This window comes from Lathamus discolor, chromosome 6, assembly GCF_037157495.1.
Source record: "Lathamus discolor isolate bLatDis1 chromosome 6, bLatDis1.hap1, whole genome shotgun sequence".
NCBI classification, from domain to species: Eukaryota; Metazoa; Chordata; class Aves; order Psittaciformes; family Psittacidae; genus Lathamus; species Lathamus discolor.
In genome coordinates, this window is record NC_088889.1 from 83,171,648 (window position 1) to 83,197,473 (window position 25,826).

The 25,826-nt window shown below is 43.9% G+C and overlaps 1 protein-coding gene across 1 annotated transcript; it reads right to left on the bottom strand.

Moving 5' to 3' along the window:
- Nucleotides 1–20,008: 20,008 nt before the first annotated feature.
- On the bottom strand, nucleotides 20,009–24,597 carry COQ7 (coenzyme Q7, hydroxylase). The gene is made up of 6 exons (XM_065684256.1): nucleotides 24,491–24,597; nucleotides 24,175–24,374; nucleotides 23,644–23,758; nucleotides 23,399–23,538; nucleotides 21,266–21,334; nucleotides 20,009–20,587 (listed from the first exon to the last, which is right to left on the bottom strand). Exons 1-6 carry the CDS (start codon nucleotides 24,567–24,569, stop codon nucleotides 20,510–20,512), a joined length of 681 nt encoding a protein of 226 aa, XP_065540328.1. The 5' UTR covers nucleotides 24,570–24,597; the 3' UTR covers nucleotides 20,009–20,509.
- Nucleotides 24,598–25,826: the final 1,229 nt, after the last annotated feature.

A 25,826-nucleotide genomic window follows, 5' to 3' on the forward strand; every position in this document is an offset into this window, starting at 1 on the left:
GTGGTGCTGCGGGGGCAGTGGTGCTGCGGGGGCAGTGGTGCTGGGGGGGCAGTGGTGCTGCGGGGGCAGTGGTGCTGGGGGGGCAGTGGTGCTGCGGGGGCAGTGGTGCTGCGGGGGCAGTGGTGCTGGGGGGGCAGTGGTGCTGCGGGGGCAGTGGTGCTGCGGGGGCAGTGGTGCTGGGGGGGCAGTAGTGCTGAGTGGGCAGTGGTGCTGCGGGGGCAGTGGTGCTGGGGGGGCAGTGGTGCTGCGGGGGCAGTGGTGCTGCGGGGGCAGTGGTGCTGGGGGGGCAATTTCCATCCTGCACGTTTTTCCCCGAATGGTTTTCTCTTAAAGGTCTGTGTCCTGTTCTCCCGCTCACAGCGCTGCCTGAGGGTCTCAGTGCCAAAGGAACAGCAAAGCCATCGCCATTAATTCACCAGGATGCGTATGGTTTGTCGCTGTACTAACAGCTGCTTGCAGTCACGTTGTTCAAAAGCCTGGTTTCTTCCCTTGTGCCCAAGTTACTCAATCGCTGACAAACTGAAAGGGAAGAAATAACCCTGGGAGAAGTTACTCATTTGTTGCACAGGGACTTCTGTGGCCTCATCTGTTGTATGAGACACAGTGTGGCATGAGGCCCACTGTTAACTGCGACTGTCATAACGCTTCTGCCCACAGCATCACCCTTAGCATGAAGAGGCAAAAAAGGAGCATCTGTCAGAAACAGTCACACAGAGCTACCTCAGGCATTGTCCCAAGCCTACAAATAGCAGAGCCAAACATTCAAGTCAGGAAACAGGCACAAAAACATCACCACACATACAAAGCCACCAAAGCACTGCTGGAGAGTTGAACAGTCACCTTAAACCCCATAGAAATCACTGGGGCTTGCCTGTCACTAAGGCTTCTTCACCCCAACTACTTTTTCAGGGTATTGCAGATCTGATGATCACTGGAACCCACATTTCCTCATGTCTCACGTGATGTCTCTCTCATGGGTGGTACATGCTCACTGTGGCTAAGCTGTATTTCCGGACGTGGCTTTGTGTCCCAGCTAGCTTTAGCTTGAAGAGTCCTCTATGATGGCGATGATGATTAAACCTAAGAAATTAGCACATCAAGCTCCTACTGCTGCAAGTCGTTGGAGATCTCAGTTACCTCAAGATGAGAAAGCAGCATTTTAAATTTAGAGAAAAGGAAAATTGTGCCACACAGATCCGAGACTTCTTTATATAGTATTTGTCTATCACTGTATTTATTTATCATAGGGCTGCATTGGGGATTGCACATTTTCTTTCTAGAATTCATCCCACCTGCTTTCTGCACAGGTACTTGAGATCATTGTTAAAACATTTATTTTACTGGAAGCGTATTAGCTCTTTCTCAGATGGTGATGGGTGTCCTCGGTTCAGGGTAATCGTCCTCAGCTTCTATTTAATATGTGGCTACTTAGTTTCAAAGCCGTTTGGTGAAGTTTAAGGAGCATCTGTGTAAGCATTCTGTTGTGGTTTAATTTCAGGTGATCAAGTTATTACAGCATTGCTGCAACTTGCTGCATCTGCATAGTGTCATGGGTGGCCCCATGAAGGTGACGGAGCAGTGCTTGAATACAGGATACTAACCCCAGCCAGCTGAAAATGCTGTAATAGGGAGCAGGGCAGAGCACCAAGTGCAAAGAGAAAGGCTGTACAAGTGTTTGGTTATGTAATATGACTTTATGTGAAAGAAAACATTATTTCAAGTACATAAAAACCCTCCTTCACAAAAAGCAGCTTATGTTTTATAGCCAAGATGCTGCACTCACAGTCAGCCTGGGTAACCAAGTTCAAGCAGCCTGAACTAATTCACAGGCAACCAAACTAGGGTGAGAGTCAGAAGCACACTTGAGAGCTACAAAAAGGTGTCCTAACTACTCCAAACACTGAACCTTGGAGTTAGAATCAGGACTTTATTTATTAAATTAAAAGCAAAGGATATGTAAAGGTAAGAAACTGTCAGCAATTTTACATCATCTGCACAATATTCCATGCCCCATAACCAAGAACATTGTCTCTGACAGCTGTGGAACAGCTGAAGCCACAACCTTGCTACTCAAATTTCATTCCACAACAACCAAATCCTTGAAAACAACCAGGAAATTAAGAGCATTTTTCTTCCTCACTCCTGGATTTGTATTTTCCTGTATTTCTTCTTCACAAAGGCAGATAAGTGGACAAAAACATCATCATGCTGCCTAGTGCCTGTGACCCATCACTTCAAACACTTTGTTCTGCATCCCCAAAACCCAAAAACATTTAAAAAGCACAGCTGTGCTTGTATGAAACTGACCTTAAAGATGTTTTGTTGAAAACTACCACTGAATGCTATGAACCCATTGCCCCATGTGCTCGATTCTCACTAGCCTGTGCTTGTTTGCATCCTTGAGCCCATCATGTTCTACATCCTTTCAGATCCCACGACAAGCATACTGCCTTTTCAAGGCAGCCTGGGCTGTCTTTTCACGCAAGGTTGATTCAGTTAGCTGCACATCCACGCTCAGGAGACAGACAGCTACATCTGCAGGAGCTGGCATGGCCCTTTGTGCCTGGGAGGCAGCTGCTGCCCAGGGGGTGACCTAGAGCTTAGCAGTGTGGCGATTATCAGGGTAAGACCTGCATAAAGGGGAATGGCTGCAGCCTCCCAGCCAGCCATGGGGCCCACAGGCTGGAGAAAATGCAGATGTGACCCCAAGCCAGTGGGAAATGTCCAAGGACCAAGAGGGTGACCAGCCACACCAGACCTGCCACTGCAAACGCCAGCTCAGCACATGCCTGTACATGCTCCATACAGTTCTTGTGCAGGCCCACTCAGGCTGCAGAAGGGTTGTACGCTAATAACTGTGACCTCAAAGTCAAGACCAGAGTAAATCCACATTTTTACTACTGCTGTTGAAATTGTGAGGTAGCCCTTTCTCACCTCCTCAGCCAGTGTCAAGATGAGAGTGTGATGTACTGTAGGTTACCCTGCTCTTGCAGGGGGGTTGGACTAGATGATCTTTTGAGGTCCCTTCCAACCCTTGGGATTCTGAGAGCTCTTGAGCTTGGTGCTGATGAAAGATGGCCAACAGCTTATTTTTCCAGGACTTCGGCTACTTCCCGACTCCCTGAGCACAGACTGGGTGTCTGGGCAAAATGCTGAATGTGTCAGAGATGGAAGACTTCACAGAGTGCTCTGGACCTTCCTTGGAAAGAGCCAATTGATGAGCCACACCGCGTGTCTGCTCGCACAAGCTAAGGGCATTTGATGGCTGCTGTAGAACTGAATTGGTCACAAACACAAAACTGCTTTCAGTTACCAAGTAGCAACAAGCATCATTCCTCATTACCCATCTTTCCAGTCCTACTGCAGTTATGCTGCAGGGGCTATATTTACTTTGCCATGGATACGGTTCACCCACATTATCACACCTTATCGTTTGCATTTTACAACCCATCACAGCAGACAAGAAACAAACCATTTTATCTAGAGTACTTTGCTCCTCTTGTCACTTCTAGTAACAAGAATGCATTGAACCTGAGAATGAGTCACAGTGATGGGACTCACCTCTCATGCACGCCCAGGAGCTGGACCATACGTAATACATTTACTACTGTGTTGGCCATCAGATTTGCTTTCCAATTTCTGTGTCTCCCAAAGAAGTAGCAGCTCATCTGTTTGGATTAAAATATCTGTAAACTGCTGGCAAATTATAACGCTGATGCTCCTTGTTTTTCATTTAAGCAGTGGTCGTCTTCTTGTGTATAAAAATGAACAAAAAGAGTTCATGAGGTTTTTAATAGCAGTTGTGTACTCCAGAAAAGCAATAGGTTGTACAATAATAACCATGACCTCAAAATGAAGACCAGAGAGAATTCACAACATCAATTTTTACTACCATTGTTTAGCTTGTCCATTGTTTAATAACTATTATCTAAACACTTGCTTCAGAATATCCCATACCCAGGATATCCTGTTCATTAAATAAGGAATAATGTTATATTTATCCACAAGAAGCCTTGTTATTTGGCAATGAACCATTCTATGATTCTGTAGAGGACTATGTACGTGAAAGCTTGAAAATCTCAACTTTAGAATTGCATGGAGCAAGGAAAAGCAATGTTTCCTTACAAGCTTACAGACCTTGAGGAGAGGTAGAAGATAAATGAACCATCTGGATTAGAAGAGTAACAACTAACTTCAGAAAGATCAGGAAAGGCAGAAAGCCTTTGAAAAGCTCAGCAGAACAGCAGGTAACTGTGTTCCTAAGGGAGCTTGGTTCATTATAATACCAAAAATCATCCCCCTGAGATAAGAGACCCTTGCCCACAGAAACCCTTACTTACAGAACACGTGTAATGAAACAATATATGCTGTGTCCTTAAAAAGAGACAAGAGAATGTAAGAGCCAGTGATGTAGATACAGACTTATGTATAAGGAAAACACTGATTTCCACTGTTTGAAATGCATAAGGGTGGATAGCTGGCAGACTGAGGGTTTGCTGGCTTTGCAGAGTGACTGCCTTGCACCCATCTCTGCACAGACATAGAATAAATGAGTATCTCGACTCTGGGTATTAACTGGCTCTCTGCACACCAGGTGAAGAACCCTGATTTTGGGACAACAGTCTGAGCTAAAAATAGATATACCAGTATATACAATCTGCATTATCTCTCTGGAGATTTGCAGAGGCAAAGGGAAGTGTTGGGTATATAGCATCCATCAAAGTTTCTCCACAGTTAGTAGTATTTTATACATCTGTGTATCCGATCTGTTAATGCTACAGTACACCAGATACTGCCTGAGAGGTAGGAAGAGCAGTCTGAACCAGTGAGCTCACCAGCTGAGAGGGTAGAAGAAAGTGGCAGGAAGACAGAAGGTGCGGACCGGTGTTGGCATTTGTCTGATGTTTTCACAATGTACCTGAGACTCAGGCCTCGGACTTCCCACCGGCTATGCCTGGTCTGTATCCACCCTGGTGAACCAAAGCTGCACATAGTCTATTTAAGAAGGAAATACATGGGGATCCTTTCCTGCACCAGTGATCTGCTGCTGCTCTTCTACAGCAAGTGGAAGTTATTATACTTATTATAACACACTTTAAACAGTCTAGAGCTGAAAAGTACAATAACTGAATGCAAAAAGAAATGCAAGTCATTTGATCAGTCACTTTATGTCTCAATCATTACTCTTCTACGTATATCCTCTGAATGCAAGGCTGCCAGCAACTCTTCCCCCAGCCCACTGGGTAGTCATACAAGCGAGATGCCATGATCAAAATAAACATCCTTCATCTGACATTCCTCTGACTCCCAGGTTTTAAGGGACACTATTAATGACAATGCAAACCAACAGTCAGGCAGACATGGATCCATTTTTGTCCTGTGGACTAATGAATCTCTGCCAGTCACTGCAGCAAGGTGACTGACTCCCCACTGAAGGAAGGGAAAACAGGAGAGGGTGCCTTGCTACCACAAACAGCTGAGGAGATTCAGCAACCCAGGGCTGAGGAGAGCCATAGCTCCAGAGCACATGCATGCACATGGAAGAGTTTGGGGTAGAGGTGTTACTGCACATTCTCTCTTAAAACATTTTCTGTTTAGTAAGTGGAATGTTCTCACTACCTCTGCTAGTCTGTTTGCTTACTAGCTATCGCAGGGTACAGCACTTCTTAATCAGAAGGCCTGCAAGCAGACCTTGTTGCTATAAACAACATAATACCCAATACAGGATTTCCTTGCTGTAGAAGGATGGCTTCCTGAGTAATTCATACAACAATCTCTTGCCCAAGCCTGTTTTCATTATAGACAGAAATACATTGCCTCTACACTGGTGAACAGTACCAGCATCAGCTGGCATATCTCCAGCTTGTCCCATGTTGTTTGAAAACCCTCAAGGACTTTTTTTGCTTAGAAGCCTGTGTGAGCAGAGCATTTATATTTACCCATCACACCAGCATTCAGGAAGCCATGCCTATATGTTTGCAGCTAAGTAATGAAACAGGAACAAAACCCCCAGCCTATCTATATTAGTGTCAGTCAGCATGCTGAGTTCTGTCTGCCAAGCTGTGGCCATGCGAGGCTGCTGTCACACGTCCCTCCAGCAAGCTGAAGCTGCTGCTACTGTGAAGGAAGCCAACTACAGCATCATGGAGAGGAAACATTTTTTGGCAAGGGGAATGCAAGTATACAGCATCATAGGGAAGGGAATCAGCAGTAGTTGTGAATGAAATATCCTTCAGTATTTCTATCGGAGATGTTTCTTACATTGAAAATGGAAACATGAAAACTCTCCAGGTCAAGATAAGTGCAGGACCCTGCTCAGCCCTTCCCTTTCCTCACCACCCGCGGGGCTTAGCAGAGCTTGTGGGTCTGAGGACCCCCAAGGTGGAGGCAGGTAACCCACGGGTGTAAAAAACATCATGTAGAGCCCAACCTTACATGTGCTTGTGTTAAACTAGTTTAACAAAAAAACAGTTTAATACTAATCAAACCTGGGCATGTGTGTGTCCAAATGTAAATCTAATCACTGACTGAAATGGTTTAGCTTAATTAATGCTAAGTCGCTTAAACGTGTATTTGCACCATAACTTGCTGAACTAATAAAAACTGATCACATAGCTGAGCCCTAATTTGCTGATTAAAGCACAGTAATCTAAATGGGGATTGTAATGGTTTCATGATACAAGTTTGAGGTTATTATGCCATTTGATTGATTTTTAAATCAATGTAGCAAGATTGGATCATTTTAAATTGGTCTGGATCTTTCATACCTGTTTGCTGATGAATTAGGAAAGAGAATTTAACAGAAGTTCCAATTTCCTATTTATTGCTCATGTTATTGAAACAATTTTCCCTTTGCTTCCCAAGGAAACTATGCTGCTTGTCCAGCACTGCCCCTCCAAATAACTTTGCAATCAATTTGGTTGAAATTGGCCATTGGGAAGCAGAGCAGAAGTCCAAAGCATTAACATGTGCAATTTCATACAGGAAAGATCCTGTTACAGTCCTCAGGCTGCAGCAAGACATCAGCACTGCCTGGCCATCTCATTCCACCTGAGAGCAATAGAGCCAAAACCTCAAGAGCTGCTCAGATGATCACTTGTTCTTTAACTTCAAAAATACAGGTTCTTACAAAGCAGACTAAAACTTTCCTTACCTTCACCACTACACATCTAAACCTCATCTACCAGCATTTGTGAATTTATCCTGGCAGAGTCTCACGTCACACAGTGAAAACAGCTCCTCTGTGACACGTATCACCTTAACCACAACAACAACAATCAAAAAGCTTCTGTTTTCCATAAAGCAGTGCAAGGGAGCTACGTTATGCTCATCCCACAGCTTTCCACTGGTTTCAGCAGTGCTGTGTCTGTGTCACTGATGACTTGGGGCAGCAGCAGCCCTACCACTAGTGACTCCTGTTACCGGGTCCAACTCTGAGCCTGCCTGGCCTCTGTGTCTTCCAGTGTTGGGCTTCTGTACCCCTAAGCTTGCTATGCAGGTAGAGAAGGGGCTTTGTGCCTGACAAATAACCTGCAGCAGCGAGCTGCAAAGATAAAGCTTTGGCATGAAGCAATGAGATATAGCACACAGAATCAAAGGCAACTGCACAACAGTGAACAAGCTCTGTTATCAGCTTACAGTCTCAAATAATGAGATGATGCTGGCTCAGCTGACACTCCTGATGAGCCTGGCCTGGATCAGCCACCCAGGGAAAAGGAGGGAAAAAACCAGCTTGGGAGGAAACCTGAAGGAGGAAGGATCAGTCCAGGGAAACCGGCTTCTCAGCACTCGGCAAATAGGGTGGAAAAGCTGATGCTCTGGCTTACAGCATCCATGCCGAAAGACTGGAGGGCAGTGGTAGCTTAGGAAGCCTTGTCTTAGACCCTTATCTCATCCCATCAGAGACAGAGAGGAGAAAAGCTAATGGCTTAAAAGGAAAGTGGCATGTGAAAAGGAAAAGCAACCTGAAACTGATAAAAGGGCCCAAGCTAGCACTGTTTCTCACCCCTGCATTCCCAATGGGACAGTAGCACAGGTACTTGGGCTCAGAGAGGTAGCCTGGCAGCAATCCCCAGCTGGCAGCATCTCCATTAGAAAGTGCCACCCCAGTGACACCAGTCCACATGGGACAGTGCCCTCTGCACCGCTCTGGCCCACCTGATTTGGGTAGAAAGATGCTGGGGGGATGCTGCAGGCACTGCTCGTTGGCTGAAATGAACATCTTGCAGCACAGTGCCTGGTATAGATGTTCACATATGCAGTTGCTTAAGTCATGCCTAAAATTCAGCCTTACCCATGTAGTCTTCCCGCTTTACAGGGAATTCTTTACTGGCTTGGCTGCCCTCTGAGGGGACCAGCATTACAACACTGGAGTCTGAAATCCCACAAGGAAGGCTAAACCTGATCTTTTCCCAGCATACCTCCACACTGATTGCTCAGGCCGTGCCCTTTTAACTAAGATTAAACATTCCACAGATCAATGCAAAGCAACACAATTACTTCGTTAGCAAGACAGCAAGCATAGCATTTACCTGCCTTTGTTTAAGGCCAGTCAGATGAGCTCATCAAATGACAGCTATTTTTACATCTAGTGTTATAGGTTGCCTTATTATTACAGTGCCAACCACCACTTGAACAGAGGTGGGATCATCTTTCATGTCCTACATAATTCAATTTAAATCTATTTTTTTTTTTTGTTTTATGATACAGAAGACATCATATTTGCTCCCTGGAACTGTAAAATATGAGTTGTTCTTCTCATCTCACATCAGTACAAATGCAAAGCAAACTCACTGAAACAACAGGAACTGCAGAGTCTCGCCTAAGGGAGACTGAGGACAAGCCCAAACTGACTTTATAGCAAGTGGGTTCACAGCTGCATTTTATTTCTTACTGCACCTCCAGGAATGTGCTCTGTCTCCTGCCCCCTTTGCCATCTCTGAAGTGATACCTGCAAATGGGGGAGGAGAATGGTGAATGCAAAAGGTTGTTTTTCCCCAGTCTCAGCAGTGGTGGGAAGGGGCGCGTCCATGACTTGGGTGAGGTCCTACTATTGGAAGTGAGTGGATCCCTCATAGAGGACTCTCACAGTGCCCAGAGAAACAAGCAAGAGCTTTTCCAAATGGGACAACAGGGCACCGTCCAGAGGAGCAATTAGGATGCTGAGATCTCCTCCTTGGCAGTAGTTAGTACCTGATCTCCACTGACATGAGGCTCCTTTGGCTCCCTGCCGACAGCTTCTCACTGTCATCAGGCTCATGATACAATGGCCAACACCACCACCTTCCCTAGCAGCAGGGTCACACTTCCGGGATCTTCATGCCTGGGTTCTCTCTGAATGGCAAAGAATATGCTCATAATGAAAGGAGGACATAAAAGCACAGAGCAGTAAAAGACCACACAAAGTGTTGAAGTGAAACAGACTCAGACACCTTTGCTGCATCACACACTAGGGACCACGGATGTAGCACTGCAGAGGAGAGATGTCACCACCTACCCTTGCAGTAATTTGCTGGTCCGCGAAGTAGTAGAAAAAAGGGACATCCATGATGGCCAAAGAATTAAAAGCTTAAAGTGGAAAACAAAAAAGAACTGTTACCTACCCAAAACCAAGACTTTTGCTTGGATTGTAGCTCTTTAAATGGCATGACATGGTCCTCGTATGAACGTGTTCTTCCTCTGCTCTGTCTGCCACCACAGCGTGACAGATGGCAAAGGCTTTGGGAGAGATGCCTCAGGCTGAACAAATTTCAAGCTCTCTCTGAGAGCACTTTGATATTGAAAGTTGCACACTTGAAATTTCCATACCTTTTGCTCTGCTGTGGTTACAGCTTTTCTGGGATCTGATAGACAGGAGCTTCAACAACTCATCTCTGCAGGAAGATTTTTAGTCATTTAAGAAGTATAAAATACCAAGGGTTGCATCTGAACTCACCAAGAGGTCTCAGTTCTCACAATTTCAGCAACAGCCTTTGGCTCTGGAATAAATAATATACCCCCTCTTCTAGATCATCTTTTTGTCAGGTTTATGAATTATAAGTCTAGGAAATATATTTTAAATCTCACTCCTATACATAGTAGAGTACTATGAATTATTCATGATGATAAAATGCTTTATTGGATTTATTTCCCTTGTTTTAATGAATCATTCATGGGCTTTTGGACATTTATCTCACTTGAAGCTGTTCACCAAATACTTTGAAGGAGCAAATCTGAACCAGTAGGTTTCTTGGTACACCATTTGCCTCCAGTGTCCTCAGCCATCTGTAGTTTGTGCTGCATGTACAGCTACACATGTGCAACAGCACTAATGTAACTCCTTGACTAGCTGACTAAATAAATATTAACATAGGACTGAAGGCAGTTATTTGTATAAACCACAGGTATCTCCTAAACAGCCACCTAACAAGTCCATTTAAACCCTGTCCATTGACCAGAGAAGAGTAGAAACAAACATAAGTTAGCTTTAGTGCCCATCTTCATCTGTCAGCAAAGGCAAGCCATCCAGGTCAAACCATACCTGAACAGAGCATGGAGGCCTGGTGTGTGGAAACTCCATGGCAGCCAAGTTGTCCTCCCCTGGCCTCCAGCCACATTGCAGGTCATTGCAGCATGAAACTACCTCTCCTCTGCTCCAGGGAAACCCAGCTCCTGCTCAGCAGTGTGAACACGCCATCTGCCACCACCTCACCAAGAAGGGCTGGAAGCCTTAGAGTCCAGGAAAGGCACAAATATGCCTGTGTGCTCCTTCCATCCTTGGAGGGCCAGTAGGAAGCACCCAGCAGGTTTGAAGATGTGGCTGGTAAAATGGTCTTGCCAGCTCTCCTAAATGTAAATGACTCCAACTACAGCCATGTTACAGCCCCTGCCTGTCCTCTTGTCACCTACCCAGATGTAGTGGAGTCCACACCTGAACGTCTCTAACTGCTGGTGATCGAGGGCTATAGCAGCTCTTACCTCTGTGAACATTGAATAAAAGTCACATTGCCCATTTCTCAGCTCAACAGAGACACTTCGTATTAATGAGGCATGCACTGATGTGCATTTGCATAGTACTTTCACCCACCCATCAATGATCAAAATCAATTGTCATGATAACACTTGCCCTTGTAATTCATTACCTTCAGCTCAAGATATTGAATCTCTTTGTAACCCCTTGAAGCAGAGCACTGCTGGATAGGGGCCACAGCTGGACTTGCCCGGTGACCTAGTGATTCAAATCAGGAACACCTTATAAAGTTATGTTAGAAGCCAAGAAAAGCAAAGCCTGCAGAAAAATAAGACCCAACTTATGCCCAGCAAAGCAAAGAAAAATGAAACACCTAAAATCCATTAAAGAAGTTACTTGATTTAAGGCAAATACAGATGCATGGTGGCTATGACTTTTGAAACTTCACAGCATCAAAGTCTAAACAAAGGGGAAGAAGCAGAGGTCCACAGACCAGATGGACTTTGATCCACTTTGAATTCTTCATCCTTAACAGCAAACAGAACCAGCTACTGAATCAAGTAGCAGTTTCAGATTGTTAAGTGTTTGCATGAGAATGAGATTAATATCTTGGTATGTGGGAGAGCCAAGGAATGAGTTGCCTAAAATGAACAGGGTGAACACTGAGTAAGAGCAGAGTGTGGCATAATAGTTGCCAAATGCAGCAAAATTTATCATTGGTTTTGCAGTGCAGAGGAATATTCTCTAGGAAATCGGCTTTATGCTACATCTCCGTACCTAACACATGCAACTCATGTATGTAATCTGTTCTATTAGTTTCTCTTGGCTGTGATGGTGAGACTGTAAGTGAAATGTTTGGGATTTGGAGGTTTTGGGGGTATTTTGTTTGGTTGGGTGTTTTTCACTGGTTGGTTGTTTTGGGGGGTTTTGTTTTGATTCAGGCAAATCAGAAAGACAAGTGTATGAGAGTTCTGCTGATTATTCTTACCTCTCTGAAGCTCAGCCTGGAATAAGTACTCAGTACAAGATTACACATAGAGGGTGTATTGTAACCCACCCTCTAAACCCAACTGTTGTATCAGTATCACATGTATTTTGGTAAGTACAGGGAAGATAAAAAGAAGGAAAAATACAACCATGAATTTTCTCGTTAACAGGAAAGTCACTAAAACCAAGACACCGTGCTTTCACCACTGCGAGTGAGGAGGGAATTTTGTTTGAATTCCAAGTCTGTGGAGAACGACGAGTCAACTGCAAAGAAATATTGAACTATCAGGTCACTCTACAGGTCACTTCAAAGCAGGAGCTTCAGCAAGCTTCAGTAAGCATTTACATCCCAACACTTTTGCAACATCCAACGTATCAGGTAGGTCCAGATGGCTGCTTCAGCAGCTATGAATTACCAGCGATGCAAGCTAAAATCCAAGCCATACTCTGCCTGCTCCATTTGGAATTTTCCCACAGATTAGGCAACAATCCATGGGAAGACTCAAGGTTACTCATACCAGCTTACCAGGATAAATCCTCCTGCTGGTCACCAACCTGAAAGATCCAGTGAGCGCTGGGATTTGTGCCACATGTGTTGGAGAGCAGCAAATGTTCCAGCTCATGCTGTACTAGTACTTTGTGAGGCAAGCCTCCACATTTGTAACAAATGATAAGCAAATACAGCCAGCTCTAGAGTCTGTCTATAAACACATGTAACTGTCATCTCCCTTTGTAAGGCTCAGCTGCCTGAGGAGAACTGATTTCTCATGCATTATCCCTCTAAACATACGCCTGATGTCTTGCTAGATTCTCATATTTTGTGTAAACAATAGCACTTGTATCACTTAAAATTGAGAGATAATTATTTCTCATTAGCAAGTATTGCTGGATATTTGGGTGGGAGGAATTCAAAAGTGGACAATTTTTTGTTGGGTTTTCTTTATTCTAAATCACAACATTTCAGCCACCTCTGAAGTCTTCAATTAAACTCTATTTTTCCTGCCAAAGTTTGCCAGAGTAATGAAGGCTGACAAGATGAGATGTGGGAGACAGCTCCTCATCAGTCACTAGCTTTTCAGGTCAGGGCTGGAATTGAGCCATTAGAAGTTAGAACAATCCTCCAGTGATTTTAAGTCCTGATGCTGTTCTTTTGCCGCATAAAAACACATAAAAGCAGCATAGTCTGTGCCTTTTTGCCAGATATCAGGACTGTTGTATTGTTAGTACAGACACCTGGGAGGTTCAACTCCGCTCGAATTGTATTCCCAATGTAATTCTGCCACAGACTTGCTAGGTGGCCACAGGCAAGCCACTAAAGCCTCAGAACAAGTTTAGCCTTAAGCATCCAATTATCCCTGTTGCTCTTGCGCTTACAATTAAGCAAAAACGTACCACTCTAGCAGACTTGCACCCAGTAGCCTTCTCTTAATCCAGCCCTAAAGCAAAGCCCCTTCCCATGGGAATGCCATGGGCTAGTAGAGACATTTGTTAAAACATGATAGAGTTACTCCTGAGAGGAAAGTGGGAGTTTGCTGTACCTGCCTTGGGATCCACAGCCATCGGCGTGGGGAGACTTGGGATGAAATCTGGAGAGAAGAGGCCCCGCTGTGTTCCAGTATTTCAGCACTAGTCCTGGGAAAACAAGTTGTGTGTTCTCCTTCCTCAGAAGGTGAGTGCCATCTCTAGAGTGTGTCTCTGCCCCCAGAGGAGGCAAGAAACAATCTATCAGCAAGATGAGAGACAACCTGAAATTAGACATAGGCTACAGTTTAAAGAGGAAATTGACTTTAATCCAGAGATAGCAACAAAAATCAACAGGCTTGAGTTACCTGCCTTGGCATTGTCTGTCTGCTCCTATGAGCAAATGCTTTTCACTCCACTAAATGTTTTATCAATTTGCATACACAGTCAGCAGCCTCTGACTATACAGCTGTCCTCAGACCACAAACTTGAGAGAAATTCATGACAGCTTGCTAAAATGCAGCTGGCAGAGCTTGCTTTCAAAACGCACCACAAAAACCAAATCTCCACCACCCACTGGTGTCTCTGCTCTAGCCAGAGCAGTCCCTGGCAGGTGGCTGGCCAGTGGCCACAAAGAAAACAGAAAAGCACCTCCTAGTGCCATAAATGATCTTTTTATTCTGCAGTCCTGAAAAGAGATTTTAAATAGCAAAAACTCCTACTGTGTGTTTATGACTTGCTTTTGTTGATACCTTGGTCTACAGATGTCCATCTCTACCATCAAGTCAATAAACCCATCTGTCCTAGGCACAGGTAAAATTAAACACCAAATCACTGACATGCAAACAGTTGGGTAGAAAATACCTGCAGTGAAAGAAGACTGCTTCAGGCATTCATATGAAGCCTGGAATCCAAAACAAATGATGAGGCTGCCAAGGCGGTCACTAGATACGTCTCTCTCCTCTGGGCCAGTTCAGGAACTAGACATTGTAAGGAGAGCTGCAGCTCTGCTTCCTCTTTTCTGGGGACACAGTCCTACCATGAGGTGCCTGTTGCTGTGAAAGCCATGACTGCAGTGGAAACGCAGCAGGAACAGCACAGCCATGCAGAGGAAGAGAGGTGTGCACCCCAATCTATGCCCTGTATTCCACTGCTTTACTCACCGCCTCCCAGGTTGCTCTTCAGCACAAGGCTCAGTAGAGGACATGCATGCTGGGATGTTCAGAACTAAGTGATTCAACAGTTGCCTAAAACTACTTAAAGAGTATTTACCAAAATGGTGGAGCCAAACTCTTCTCCATGGTACCACATAACATCACAAGCAGCAGCAAGAATGTCGTAAGGTTCAGGATGGATATCAGGAAAGACAAACCAACCAGAAACATCACAGGTGAGGTAATGCAGTACCAGAACAGGCTGTCCGTAAGGACTGTGGAATGTCTGTCCTTGGAGGTTTTCATCACCAGGCTAGGTAAAAATCACAACTGACCTGCTTTTGTGCTGGCTGCAGTCCTGCCTCCAGTGGGAGGTTGGACAAGATGACCTCCAGAGCTCCCTTCCAAGAAATGTTGTGTGATTCCTGGTTTTCCATCAGAACACAGGTTACTTCCAGTTAAGAACAAGCACGAGTAAAGGACAGTGTCATGGCCTTAATTTGTGAAATAAAGTTATTTGGCACCAAAAATATAATCTTTTATTAATATCAGCATAGCTGTATTAATCTGCATCTTAACATGATGAAATGATGCTGCTGCCATAAGCTCTATTTCTGGACACAGAGGTATGAGCCCCTGGTCTGCTTCAGTCTGGGTTCTGCTCTGTAAAACTGCAGTATAAGGTGGTATTTCTCAAAAACCTGGAGTGAACAGGAAGCTGCGTTTATTGAAAGGACCTAACGACAACAAATGGGATTTTCCTTCTAGGACAGCCAAGCTGTTTTATAGATCTGTTACCCACTGAACCTGTTTCAATTAACTATTAATTCATTTGCTCACCCTTAGTTCAGCCCCACAACTCTAAACAGGAGTGTCAGCAAGCTTTCTTCAACACAAGTTCTGCCACTCTGGGAGTTCAACTGCTGCCATTCTCCTAAATCTACCCAGATTTTTCATCTCAGCCACTCTGGGGAAACTGAATTAACAAATAGAAAAACGGTACCTAGAAACAGTTTCCTCCTTTATCATACACATTCCTCCTTTAAACTGGCCAGTATTTTTGACTTATCCCTTTAAGCTTCCCAAGCTGAAAAGATGTGCAGAATTCAATGCAAGTGACGCGCCACAACTTTGACGCCAGTGACAAAAAAATGACTGACACACCATTTGAAATTTTATCTTCCCTAAAGTAAAGAAACAAAGCAGACATAAGGGACTGTGCAGATTAAATGCTAAAAAATGCTAAGATAAAAAAAGACTTATACAGTCTACATCACGACCAGCATAGATATTGTATGGAATATCCTCAGTCGATTTATAGCAACCTAGCTCATTATGCTTGAGTGAGCCACACAGATTTACTCCAGTCAAAGATTAAGACCATTAGATCTATTTTCTATCCTTAATATATATCAGCTCAGACAACGATACAGCTCTCTGCCAAACAATCTTATGAATCCCATTTTACATCCCTGTGGCATGTCATAGAGTGGTTTGCATTGGAAGGGACCTTAAAGATCATCTAGTTTAAACCCCCCTGGCTTTGAACACTGCTAGGGATGGGGCAGCTACAGCTTCTGTGGGCAACCTGTGCCAGGGCCTCACCACCCTTCACAGGGAAGAACTCCTTCCTAATATCGAATCTAAATATCCCTTCTGTCAGTTTAAAGCCATTACCCCCTATCCTCTCAGTATATGCCTTTGTAAAAAGACTATTTAGCTTATGTCAGCATCATCACATTAATCACAGCCATGGGGATTTGTCTAGCCCAGTTGCAGCAGCACGAGGCTGAAACACGTACTGGCACAGTAGGACCTACACCACCATGGCATCAGATGCACCTTGCCATCCTGGTTAGCTTTCTAGAGTTCTTACTGAGAGGCCACGGATCTTCCGAGACATTTCAAATTTTCATAACCAGCCTTCTTGCTTTGTGAGACAAAGAGCTACTGTTGCCCTTTTGCTTTCATTTGCTGGCTTTTCCTCCTCCTGAGCTAGTGCAGATAGCTCAGAGATCCTGCTTCAGAGCTGTCAGAGCATCAGAAAAAGCCCCAGTGCTCAGCACAAGGACTGAGCCATCTGGCCATGTCACTCACCTCCAAGCACTGTCATTACCTTAATCTCTGACTCAGAGCAGCTTTGGAGAATAGGGAGCAGATCATCCTCAGCACTGATTGCAGGAGAAAACAGTAAGAGATGAGATGCTGATCAAGGAGCAGGTAACAGTCCTACAGCCCTATGAACACACAGATGGATACCCTCTGCTCCTCCTCACTGAAAAATAGTCTCTTTCTGGAGAGAAGAAGAAGGATTAAGCCCTTGGTTATCACAGGAATTAGAAGCCCTGATTACTCTGAGGGGAAGGATTTCACCCTGCTGCATGTTACAACACCCAAATTAAATGCTTATCTCATAGTTCAAAATGAAGTCCCAAAGCTTAAAGGCACACTGAAGACCCTGTCATCTTCCCCACTCCCTGTTTTGAAAATGCAGCATTTCACAGCCTCTCTATCAGATCCAAGTGCCTTTTCCTCTGTCAACATGACCAGAGTTCATCGAGAATCGCTCTGATAACAGACTTGTATAAGCCATATGCTTTGGCCTCCGCCTGCCATTAACCCCTGCCAGGATGGCAGTCAGCTTTAGTTCTGCCTCAAAATAACATGAAAGTACAGCCTTGCAGCAGCTGTACAATAGAAGTTCTGTACAGCACTTAAGCATCTCTAGTCCTTTTGTAACCTTCTACCACCTTTTGTAGTCTTTCAAAACCTGAAGCAATTTTTCAAACAAAAAAGAAATAAGTGCCTTTTGCATGAGGAAAATGAAAAGCAACTCAGTTTTCTATGTAAACCACCAAAAATAAAAGAATAATGCCAGTGAGCAGGGAAATGCCATTGGAAGTGACAGAAGAACAGCTCATCCACACTTTAATGGATGGGCACAAATATGCTGCTCCAGTAAAAAGAAGGAACAAATCCTGCTTGGGAGCATAAAGCAGAGTTGTTCTCCTGACTCATATTTTACACTCACAACTAGAGTCAGTATTACCGTCTGATGGCCTACTCAAATGTGCAGGATGTTTTCAGCTGCTGAGGACAAAGAACTCACTGTGAGCACTCTCACAGTGACTGCAGATATGGCCAAACACAGTGAACTCACACTGTGACTTCCTGGTATTTGATGCTCCCAGCCTTTGGCCAAACTAAATGCATTAAAAATGGGATTTGTCTCTTAAATGTTGTTGCCCCAAGTGAGCAGTGTGCAATGGTCTCGCAGGCCACCCACGTCTTGGATGAAGGACCACATGAATGCTTCTCTATGTCAGCAGCAAACCTCACAAGTGTTGAACACCATCACAGACATCTTCAGAGAGCCTCTGTCTCTGTAACTACTGCCTTGGAAAACACCAGCCTTCAGCTGAGTGCCATGTCTCTAGGAAAGCCCTACAGATGCCTTGTCCAGTATTCAGCCCTGATGTAATGGCTAAGAGACCAGGGAACTGTTTGGCTCGGTTTCCAGTTTATATCACAAGACCATTGTATGTGTGGGTGTGCAACTTCCAGCTTTGAGTCAAAACTTATTGTGCCCCTCCCTCCCCAGCTCTCATAAATGACTTACAAAAGATGCTGGCCCATGCTGCCCCTGTTATTAAAGACTTTACAATGGACGATTCATCAAGCAATCTTTTCTTCTTTTGACTCAATTATGAAAGTCCTTGACTTACACGGCTGCACGGCATGTTCTTTCAACACCACTTTAATGAACCAATCTTTTGTTCTAATTCCTCTCTTCCCTATATTACCTAAATTTTCCACATCCCAAATGCTACTTTGTTTGGACAATGTAAATAATATCAGTAGTTTGAGTATAACCAGGCCACATTTGCAACAGTGTGACAGAAATTAAAGAAGGTACAAAGTCAGTCATAATAAATCACACAGAGCAGGAGCGTCTACACTAAGATTTAGTCTAAGCTCCTTCACAAAAAAAGGGTAAATAATCCATCTTAGAAAGTCTTTCATGTCAAATTACACACCAGTCAGTACCTACAAATGCTAACGGGGCTAGTGAAAAAGGTAGACTCAGATGTACCTGGATTAAATGCTGTCTGAAGCTTCACCAAGCTCCCAGATGCTTGGTCTTGAGATGCTCCCACAGGTCTTAAGAGTCCTGGTGGCAACTCTGCACTTCTTATCCTCCTATGATCTCAAAGCAGCTACAGTCAGTTCACAGCATTTGGCCAGCACAACAGAGCTGGAACCAGCACACAGCAAAACTTTATCAAATTACTTAAATGGCCCAAATATAACTCTAGTTTTGCCATAGAAGGTAAAAGTCAAGACTGGCAATGGTGGCCCCATTCCTCATGACAGTAATGGGCAACACTTGCTACTATTTCATTTCTTGATTTCCAATTGTTTCCTTTTCAAGTAAGTTTATATCCATTACGTCCCACATCCATAGCTGACCAGTTCAATTTGGTATACTCATTCCTTGGACCAGGAAATACTGACTTTAATACATCACAGATCATAGCTTTTAATGAGAAAACAAGATGCAAGCAATTCTGCTCCCTGATCAAGCTTAGCTATTCTTAATAAGAAACCAAACCAAACCAAACCCACAAACATGTAGAAATTGGAAAATCCGTAAAACTGGAAAAAACCCCAACATTTGCTTTTGGCAGCTGAATAAGCTGCATCTCCTAAAAGTTTTAGAAGCACAGATATAAGGGCAAAAGTACAGATATGTGCCTTCTATGTGACCCACAACTTTAGTTACATGGCTTCCTTCCCTTACCACACAGTCAGGAGATAATGTTTCTCAGCTATAAAAATGAAAGTCTCTCACAGGGACTTTAAATGTCTGTATCAACCTATCAGCATCTTCTGTATCATCTGTATGCATTTGGCAAGTTATACTGTTTCCATAACAATGCAATAGCAAAAGAATGGTCAGGATGTTCTTAAGACAAAGGAACAAGAGATGCAATCTTGCATGAAATCCCTTTCATCCCTAGAAGTTCCAAGATATCCTCATTTCATCACTGTACTTTTAACATCTCCAATCAGCACTTAACAGAACAACTATGCACAACTTGGTTTTATTTCTATTGCTCCATTCCAGGATGCCAGCAGAAAGTGTGGGGAAATTGTGTGAACGTCGAGGAAGCAAGCACATCTCTATTCAAGAGCCACTGAAGACTAGAGACAAAGTGGGATAAACTTGAAAGCTCTATCAGAGTATTAAGTGCAACTCCACACGTGCTCCGAGTGGCTTTCTCCACCAGCTTTGTATCAGGAATCAACTCCTTACACACACACACAGAGAATGAAAAGAAAGCAAACAAAAACACAAACAAAAACATCCACCAACAGCAAAATCCCACAACAACCCCGAAGGATATAAACAATTAAGCCTGAAAAAAGGCGCAAAATAATAAAACGCTTCTTCAAATTAAAATTTGATAATACCAACCTTTATTCAAGACAGACTGAAAAGAAATGCTTACTAGTACTTCACTTACCCTGAAAATACAACTCAGAAATATCCTACTTAACCAGTATTAATCACTTTAAAATGAGCTGAATGAGCTCCAGCTTATTTCAAGTACATATAAATTTAGAGGCAACAGAGAACCTATTTATCATTTTGATGTGTGTATACACACACACACATATTATAGATGTAAGTCATGTATATACATACGTATTTTGCTGCCACCTTGTGAACAGTATCTCAATAAGGAGGTTTAGTTCATACAGACCCAATTCTGCCATCTTCCCTCAACCGACTTTAACATTGATACCTTTTGCACAGGTACTTGATGTGACAAAGGATGGCTCAATCAGATGCTCAGTGAAGAAAACCTTAAAAGGCTGTATAAAATAACTATTAGTCCTCCACAGTTTGCATACACTTTTGTGTCACAGTTTATTGCCATCATAGAAAATAGAACTAAATTCTTTCTGATAAAAAAATTGCAGCTTTGCATCCAAGTTGTATAGCTGTCTTCAAAACTGAATAAGCTGGTGCCTGTAAAACAAAGAATAAAAGATTAAATACATCTGATGAAGTGTTCTGTTTGAACCACACTGTGGTAAGGAATAGTAAGCATCATTTGAAAAAACAAACCCCAAAACAAAGCAAAAACACACAAAAAACCCCCACCAAAAGCCACCTGTGTTTGTTGTCTAATCTACCCTAGAGAAAACCAAATTAAAAACTATCGACTTTGCAAAATGTTTCCATTTCTCCACAAATATAAGTCAAAAGAAAAAGAGGGGAGAAGTCACACATTCCTCATACAGTATTCAAGGAAGCACAGAATTTAGTTCAGCATTTCACACTTCCTAACATGGCTGTGTTAATCTACCAAGATGATGCCTCAAGTTCCCAGCTGTATGGATAGCACTTATTAGCCTTATCCTCTAAAATATTTAATCTAAACATTAAATTAAAAATTGTGCAGAGGACACCTCTCAAGAAAACACAATCACTTGAACACTTGACATGAGTTCCAACAGGTTCAATTCTGCTCTAGAATGCTGTAACATGCAGTGCTTTCTTATCTTTATCTTTGGGAAAGAGTATCAAGTGCCTTATTTGCTATTTCTCAAGTAACAACCTACACCACAGTCACTAGGTGAGGAAAACGAGAATATTACACCTGCACCCTTGCTAACAGCGCCAATTAGTTAACATTGTACTTACTGCTTCTGCATCGTGCTCAATCCCAATGTCATGGTGCTCCCGTTCATCATCCCGAAACTGCTTTATTATCTTTAAAAATAGCAGTTAATTAGTAAACCTGCTTCACAGAGAAGTCAAGGCAGCCAGAATACAAAACTGTATGTTGTTGACCATTGCAGGCATCTGAGGTTCAGGTATCTCAAAACTTCTCAAAGACCTGTATCTCCAATCCAGCAAGAAGGGAATTATTTACAGCATTCCCCAAACCTAAAGATCTTTTAATATTCTCAAAAAAAAAGGTCTTTACAAACCTAGCTGCTGGTTTAATATATCACTTTTTCACTGTCTCAAGAAAATCTATACTTGTAGTAACTTGTTACAGTAGTTTCACACATACAAATTACTCTGACAATTAAGATAATGAAATTAAGGTCCCTGCCTTGCCAGGAATTCTATTATTTCCCTGTAAGCCAACAGGGCTTCTGTCCATTCTATCATACTCTAAATAACACTCTTTTTCCTGTTTTTATTTTCCAACTGGGCAAAAAGGTTTAAAGAATTTTCCCTCAAGGTGCCTGCATCACTGTGATTGCTTAAAGTGCTTAACTTTAATTTACAGACACGCAAGCACTGTCCCTACTCAACAGATGTGCGTTGCTTTTGGTTTCATCACTGGTCCTCCTCATACTGTCACTGTGAATAATCCTCTGCTGCTGCACTTTTCTGTTCAGTTTGTGCCCTCTCAGGTTATTGCCTTTGTTTTCAGTGGCAGTATTTTTTAAGGGAAACGTGCACAAGGCTGCGCACGTCAGCAGAATCTGGGTACTATTTCTATAACAAGAAGACAGTTTGGAGTAACCAGATTTGGCTACATGTTTAGCTATACACAACCGAACGTACAAATAGTCAGCAAAGTTGGAAATGAACTTGTGGACCCTAAAGCAAACTCCTGCAAACAGCGCAAATGAGCTCAACGTGCTACATGTGGAAACAGGTCAGTCTCCCACAAACACCCTAAAAGAATGAGGCCTAATTTGATCCCTAAAATACTTGGGAAATAATTTCCTTGCAGAGCTTACAAATATTAGCTCCTTACATGCTCTGAACAGTATTCAAGGCTACAATGTGAATGGGGTGCGCTGGTCAACAGCTGGCTCAATGTGAGACAACAGCATGCCCTGGCAGCCAGGAGAGCAAACCACATCCTGGGCTGCATCAAACACAGCTGCTCAAAAGAGGGGATTAACCTGCTGTGCTCAGTGTTGGTACGGCCTCACCTAGAGTACTGTGTGTGGTTCTGGGCCTCACAGATTAAGGATGTGAAGGTGCTTGACTGCATTGAGAGCTGGACAGCAAAGCTGGTGAAAGGACCGGAAGCCATGTCCTGTGAGGAGCAGCTACAGACTCTGGGCTGGTCTAGTTTGGAAAAAAGGAGGCTGAGGAGTGACCTCGCTGCTCTTCACATCTGCCTGAAGAGGGGAAGTGAGGGAGGTGCTGAGCTCTTCTCCCTGGGATCGAGTGACAGGATACATGGGAACGGTTCAAAGGGGAGGTTCAGACTGGGCAGTAGGAAGCATTTCTTTACCAAGAGAGTGGTCAAACATTGGAACTGGCTTCCTAGAGGTAGTCAATGCCCCAAGTCTGTCAGTGTTTAAGGGGCATTTGGACAATGCCTTTAATAACATGCTTTAGATTTTGGTCAGCCCTGATTTGGTCAGATTTGGACTAGATGATCACTATATGACCCTTCCAACTGAAATATTCTATCCTAACTGTATAATCACAGCCATTATAAGCAAAATGTTACAACACAATCTTATTTTCTCCTTTTGTTTCCCCTCTAAACCCTTCTGTTCAACTAAAATTAAGCAAAATTAAAGCATGGTTCCACCAATAAAAGGGAAATGCTGAATTACTGAAACTATGCTGAAGCTAATCCAAGATACATTTTAATTTTGGGGCTTGATAAATTTAATGCTGCTGAAGGATAAAACATCCCTTTAACTTAAAAGTTTCTGTTGCCATCAGTATTCTAAGTGATAGAACAAACAGAGATCTACTGTAAACTCCATGAACATATTATTTTTAAAGACTAAAGTCACAAGAGATAACTTAATGAATTTGCTAAATTACTTCTAAGTCATACTTAAATACCTGTAATAGTTCTTTGTACTTTTCTGGATCTTCTTCCACAAGTGTTCGGATCTGGTTATTGTAGTGATCTGATATACTCTCTTCCACTGCCACTGTGCAAGCCATTGCTCCTTTCTTCCCAAGCAAAGCACTTCCAGCCCCTGTGATTGTGGTACCGAACATATGAGAACACTGAAAGCTGAAGCAGTGCAAACAATTTACACATCTGAAGACTTCACAAAATAACAACAGCAACACAAACTCACCCAAAACAAAACCTGCTACATTCCAAAAAGGCAGTAAGACAGTAGGTCGAACTCTGTATGCAACCATTAGCTCATTGAACTTTTTCAGGTGGTCTTTTTCTTGATTCCACATTTGCTGGAAAAGAACCAGATCACAGTGAAGAGTAAAACCAGGAAAGCTAAGCATTTCCAATAAAACTAATACACAAAGAAAAACAAAATGGCTTGGGCCACTTACACTTTGATTGCAGAGGTAGCACTAATCACATTACAAAGAGTTAATGGTTAAGAAGGCCAGATAAGGATAGTCACAAAAGGACAACACAAAACACATTTACAAAGTAAGTCTTTGTGACAACACTAAAGTAGCTGAAAGTATTGCAACTCCCTTATCAAGTGATCCCACCACTCTTCATAAGCTGCATGCCCGAAAGTGTTTATAAGATGGACAGCTATCTTACCGCAAAACTGCCACTTTTCAACTTCAGCCGTCCGCTGGTAACCGCATGCAAATTAAACACAAGAGCAGCGCTCGCTCTTAGGTCCACTAACCCGGATAATGGGTCCCACGCTCGATCTCCCCAGGACGGCCATCTGCCCCGCGTAAATGCGGTTTGCCCCGTACTCCCCGGCGTGGTCCACCCGGATGATGCGGTCTACGACGGGCCTGTTGATGCCCTTCAGGCTCATCCTCGTGCTGCACAGCCGGAGGGCCCCGCCGCCGGCGGGCAGAGCCCATCGGCCCCGCGGACCTGCCGGAGAGACAACGGTGAGGAGAGCTCGGCGGGGCCGGGCAGCCTGAGGCGGCACCCCGACGTGGCGGGGGTGCTCGGCCAGGCGCAGCAGCCCAGCCCAGCACAGCCCATACCCGCCCCGCAGCACAGCGGCCAGCACCGCCCCAGCCAGCGCCGCGCAGCCGGAGCACCCCGGGCAGCGGCCACCGCCATCCCGCTGAGCGCCGGCGCGTCGCAGCGCCGCACGTCATCACCGCGGGCCGCTCCCTGCCCCCATCCCGCCCTATCGCGATTCCCATTCGCTCCCCAGCGCGGCCGCCCTGGAGGGCGGAGCTGTCAGTCAGGGCCGGCGTCTCCTGGCTGCCATGGCAACGGGGGCAGGCCGCCTCCCGACAGGCCGCGGCGGGTCAGGCGCCCCTAGAGGAGTGGAGGTGCCGGCCGAGGCGGACGGTCCGAGGGCGCACCCGCAGCCAGAGCAAACCTGAACAACATCAGACATTAACGTCCAATAAATAACTATTTAACGATAAAATGTCTTGAAAACGAAGACAGAAAACATTCCAATACATGCTATAAACAGAACAGCCTCTCACGTGTTAACTAACAGTGTACTACTGCAAATTTAAAAGCTGGAACGCAACCCCGTACGGAAAGTGCTTAAGCACAATCTATACATAAAGGACAGGTAGCGGTCTACTTGGAAATACCGTTCTCTCAAAACCACACAGCTCCTGTAGTTCGTTTAAGTGAGAAGAAATGTGAACCTGAAGGGTACTGACACGTAAGTTTCCGAAGGCTGTATTTCCAAACTATAACTTTATCTCTTATTATTCACAGTTTAGAACAAAGAGAACAGTAGTCAGGATGTTTGTACAAGAACAAAATACAAGTAACAACGCCTTAACACACTGAAACAACAAAAAAGGCACTCCACAGCAATGAGGCTGGTACCTGAGCAATGGCCATCCCCACTCGCTGGCCTGCATGGTGGTCTCTTCCAACTCCCAGTGTTTATTCAGAGTTCTTTTATCAGCTGTTTTCTCCGACCCCTTGTGTGAAATTATCCAGTGTTCAACTGCACTTGCAATTTCAGAGCAAAATAAACACCTAAGTCTCTCCTCTGAAAACATTTAGAAATCCGATTTCAAACCCATGCCCTATTTTCTTCTATGCAGTATTTTGAAATACTGACATATGTCTCTCTTTTGCTTTGGTTTCAAGAGCAGTGAGTTAGAAACACGTAAAACCGCACCTTCTTCCCTCTCCCTCTTCTTAAGGCACAATTTGTAGAAACAGTATAAAATTCTTAAACAGAGTTTCAGTTCTGATCACATTTTACCACAAATCCCTGAAAAATTAGCGACTTATCAAACCCCAACACCCCTGACATTGTAGCAGCAATAGTGTCCTACCATACAATTTTTTGCAGAGGTCTAGCACAGTATATATTAGCTACGTTTCCAGTCCTGG

What these genes read in the sequence shown, in the direction of transcription:
- COQ7 (XM_065684256.1), bottom strand. Translation starts at nt 24,569, where the DNA reads ATGGCGGTGGCCGCTGCCCGGGGTGCTCCGGCTGCGCGGCGCTGGCTG. An exon ending in TGTAGCAGGTTTTGTTTTGG is followed by an intron (nt 23,539 to 23,643) that starts GTGAGTTTGTGT and finishes CCACAATCACAG; the next exon opens with GGGCTGGAAGTGCTTTGCTT. An exon ending in TTGAGCACGATGCAGAAGCA is followed by an intron (nt 20,588 to 21,265) that starts GTAAGTACAATG and finishes TTTGTTTTACAG; the next exon opens with GCACCAGCTTATTCAGTTTT.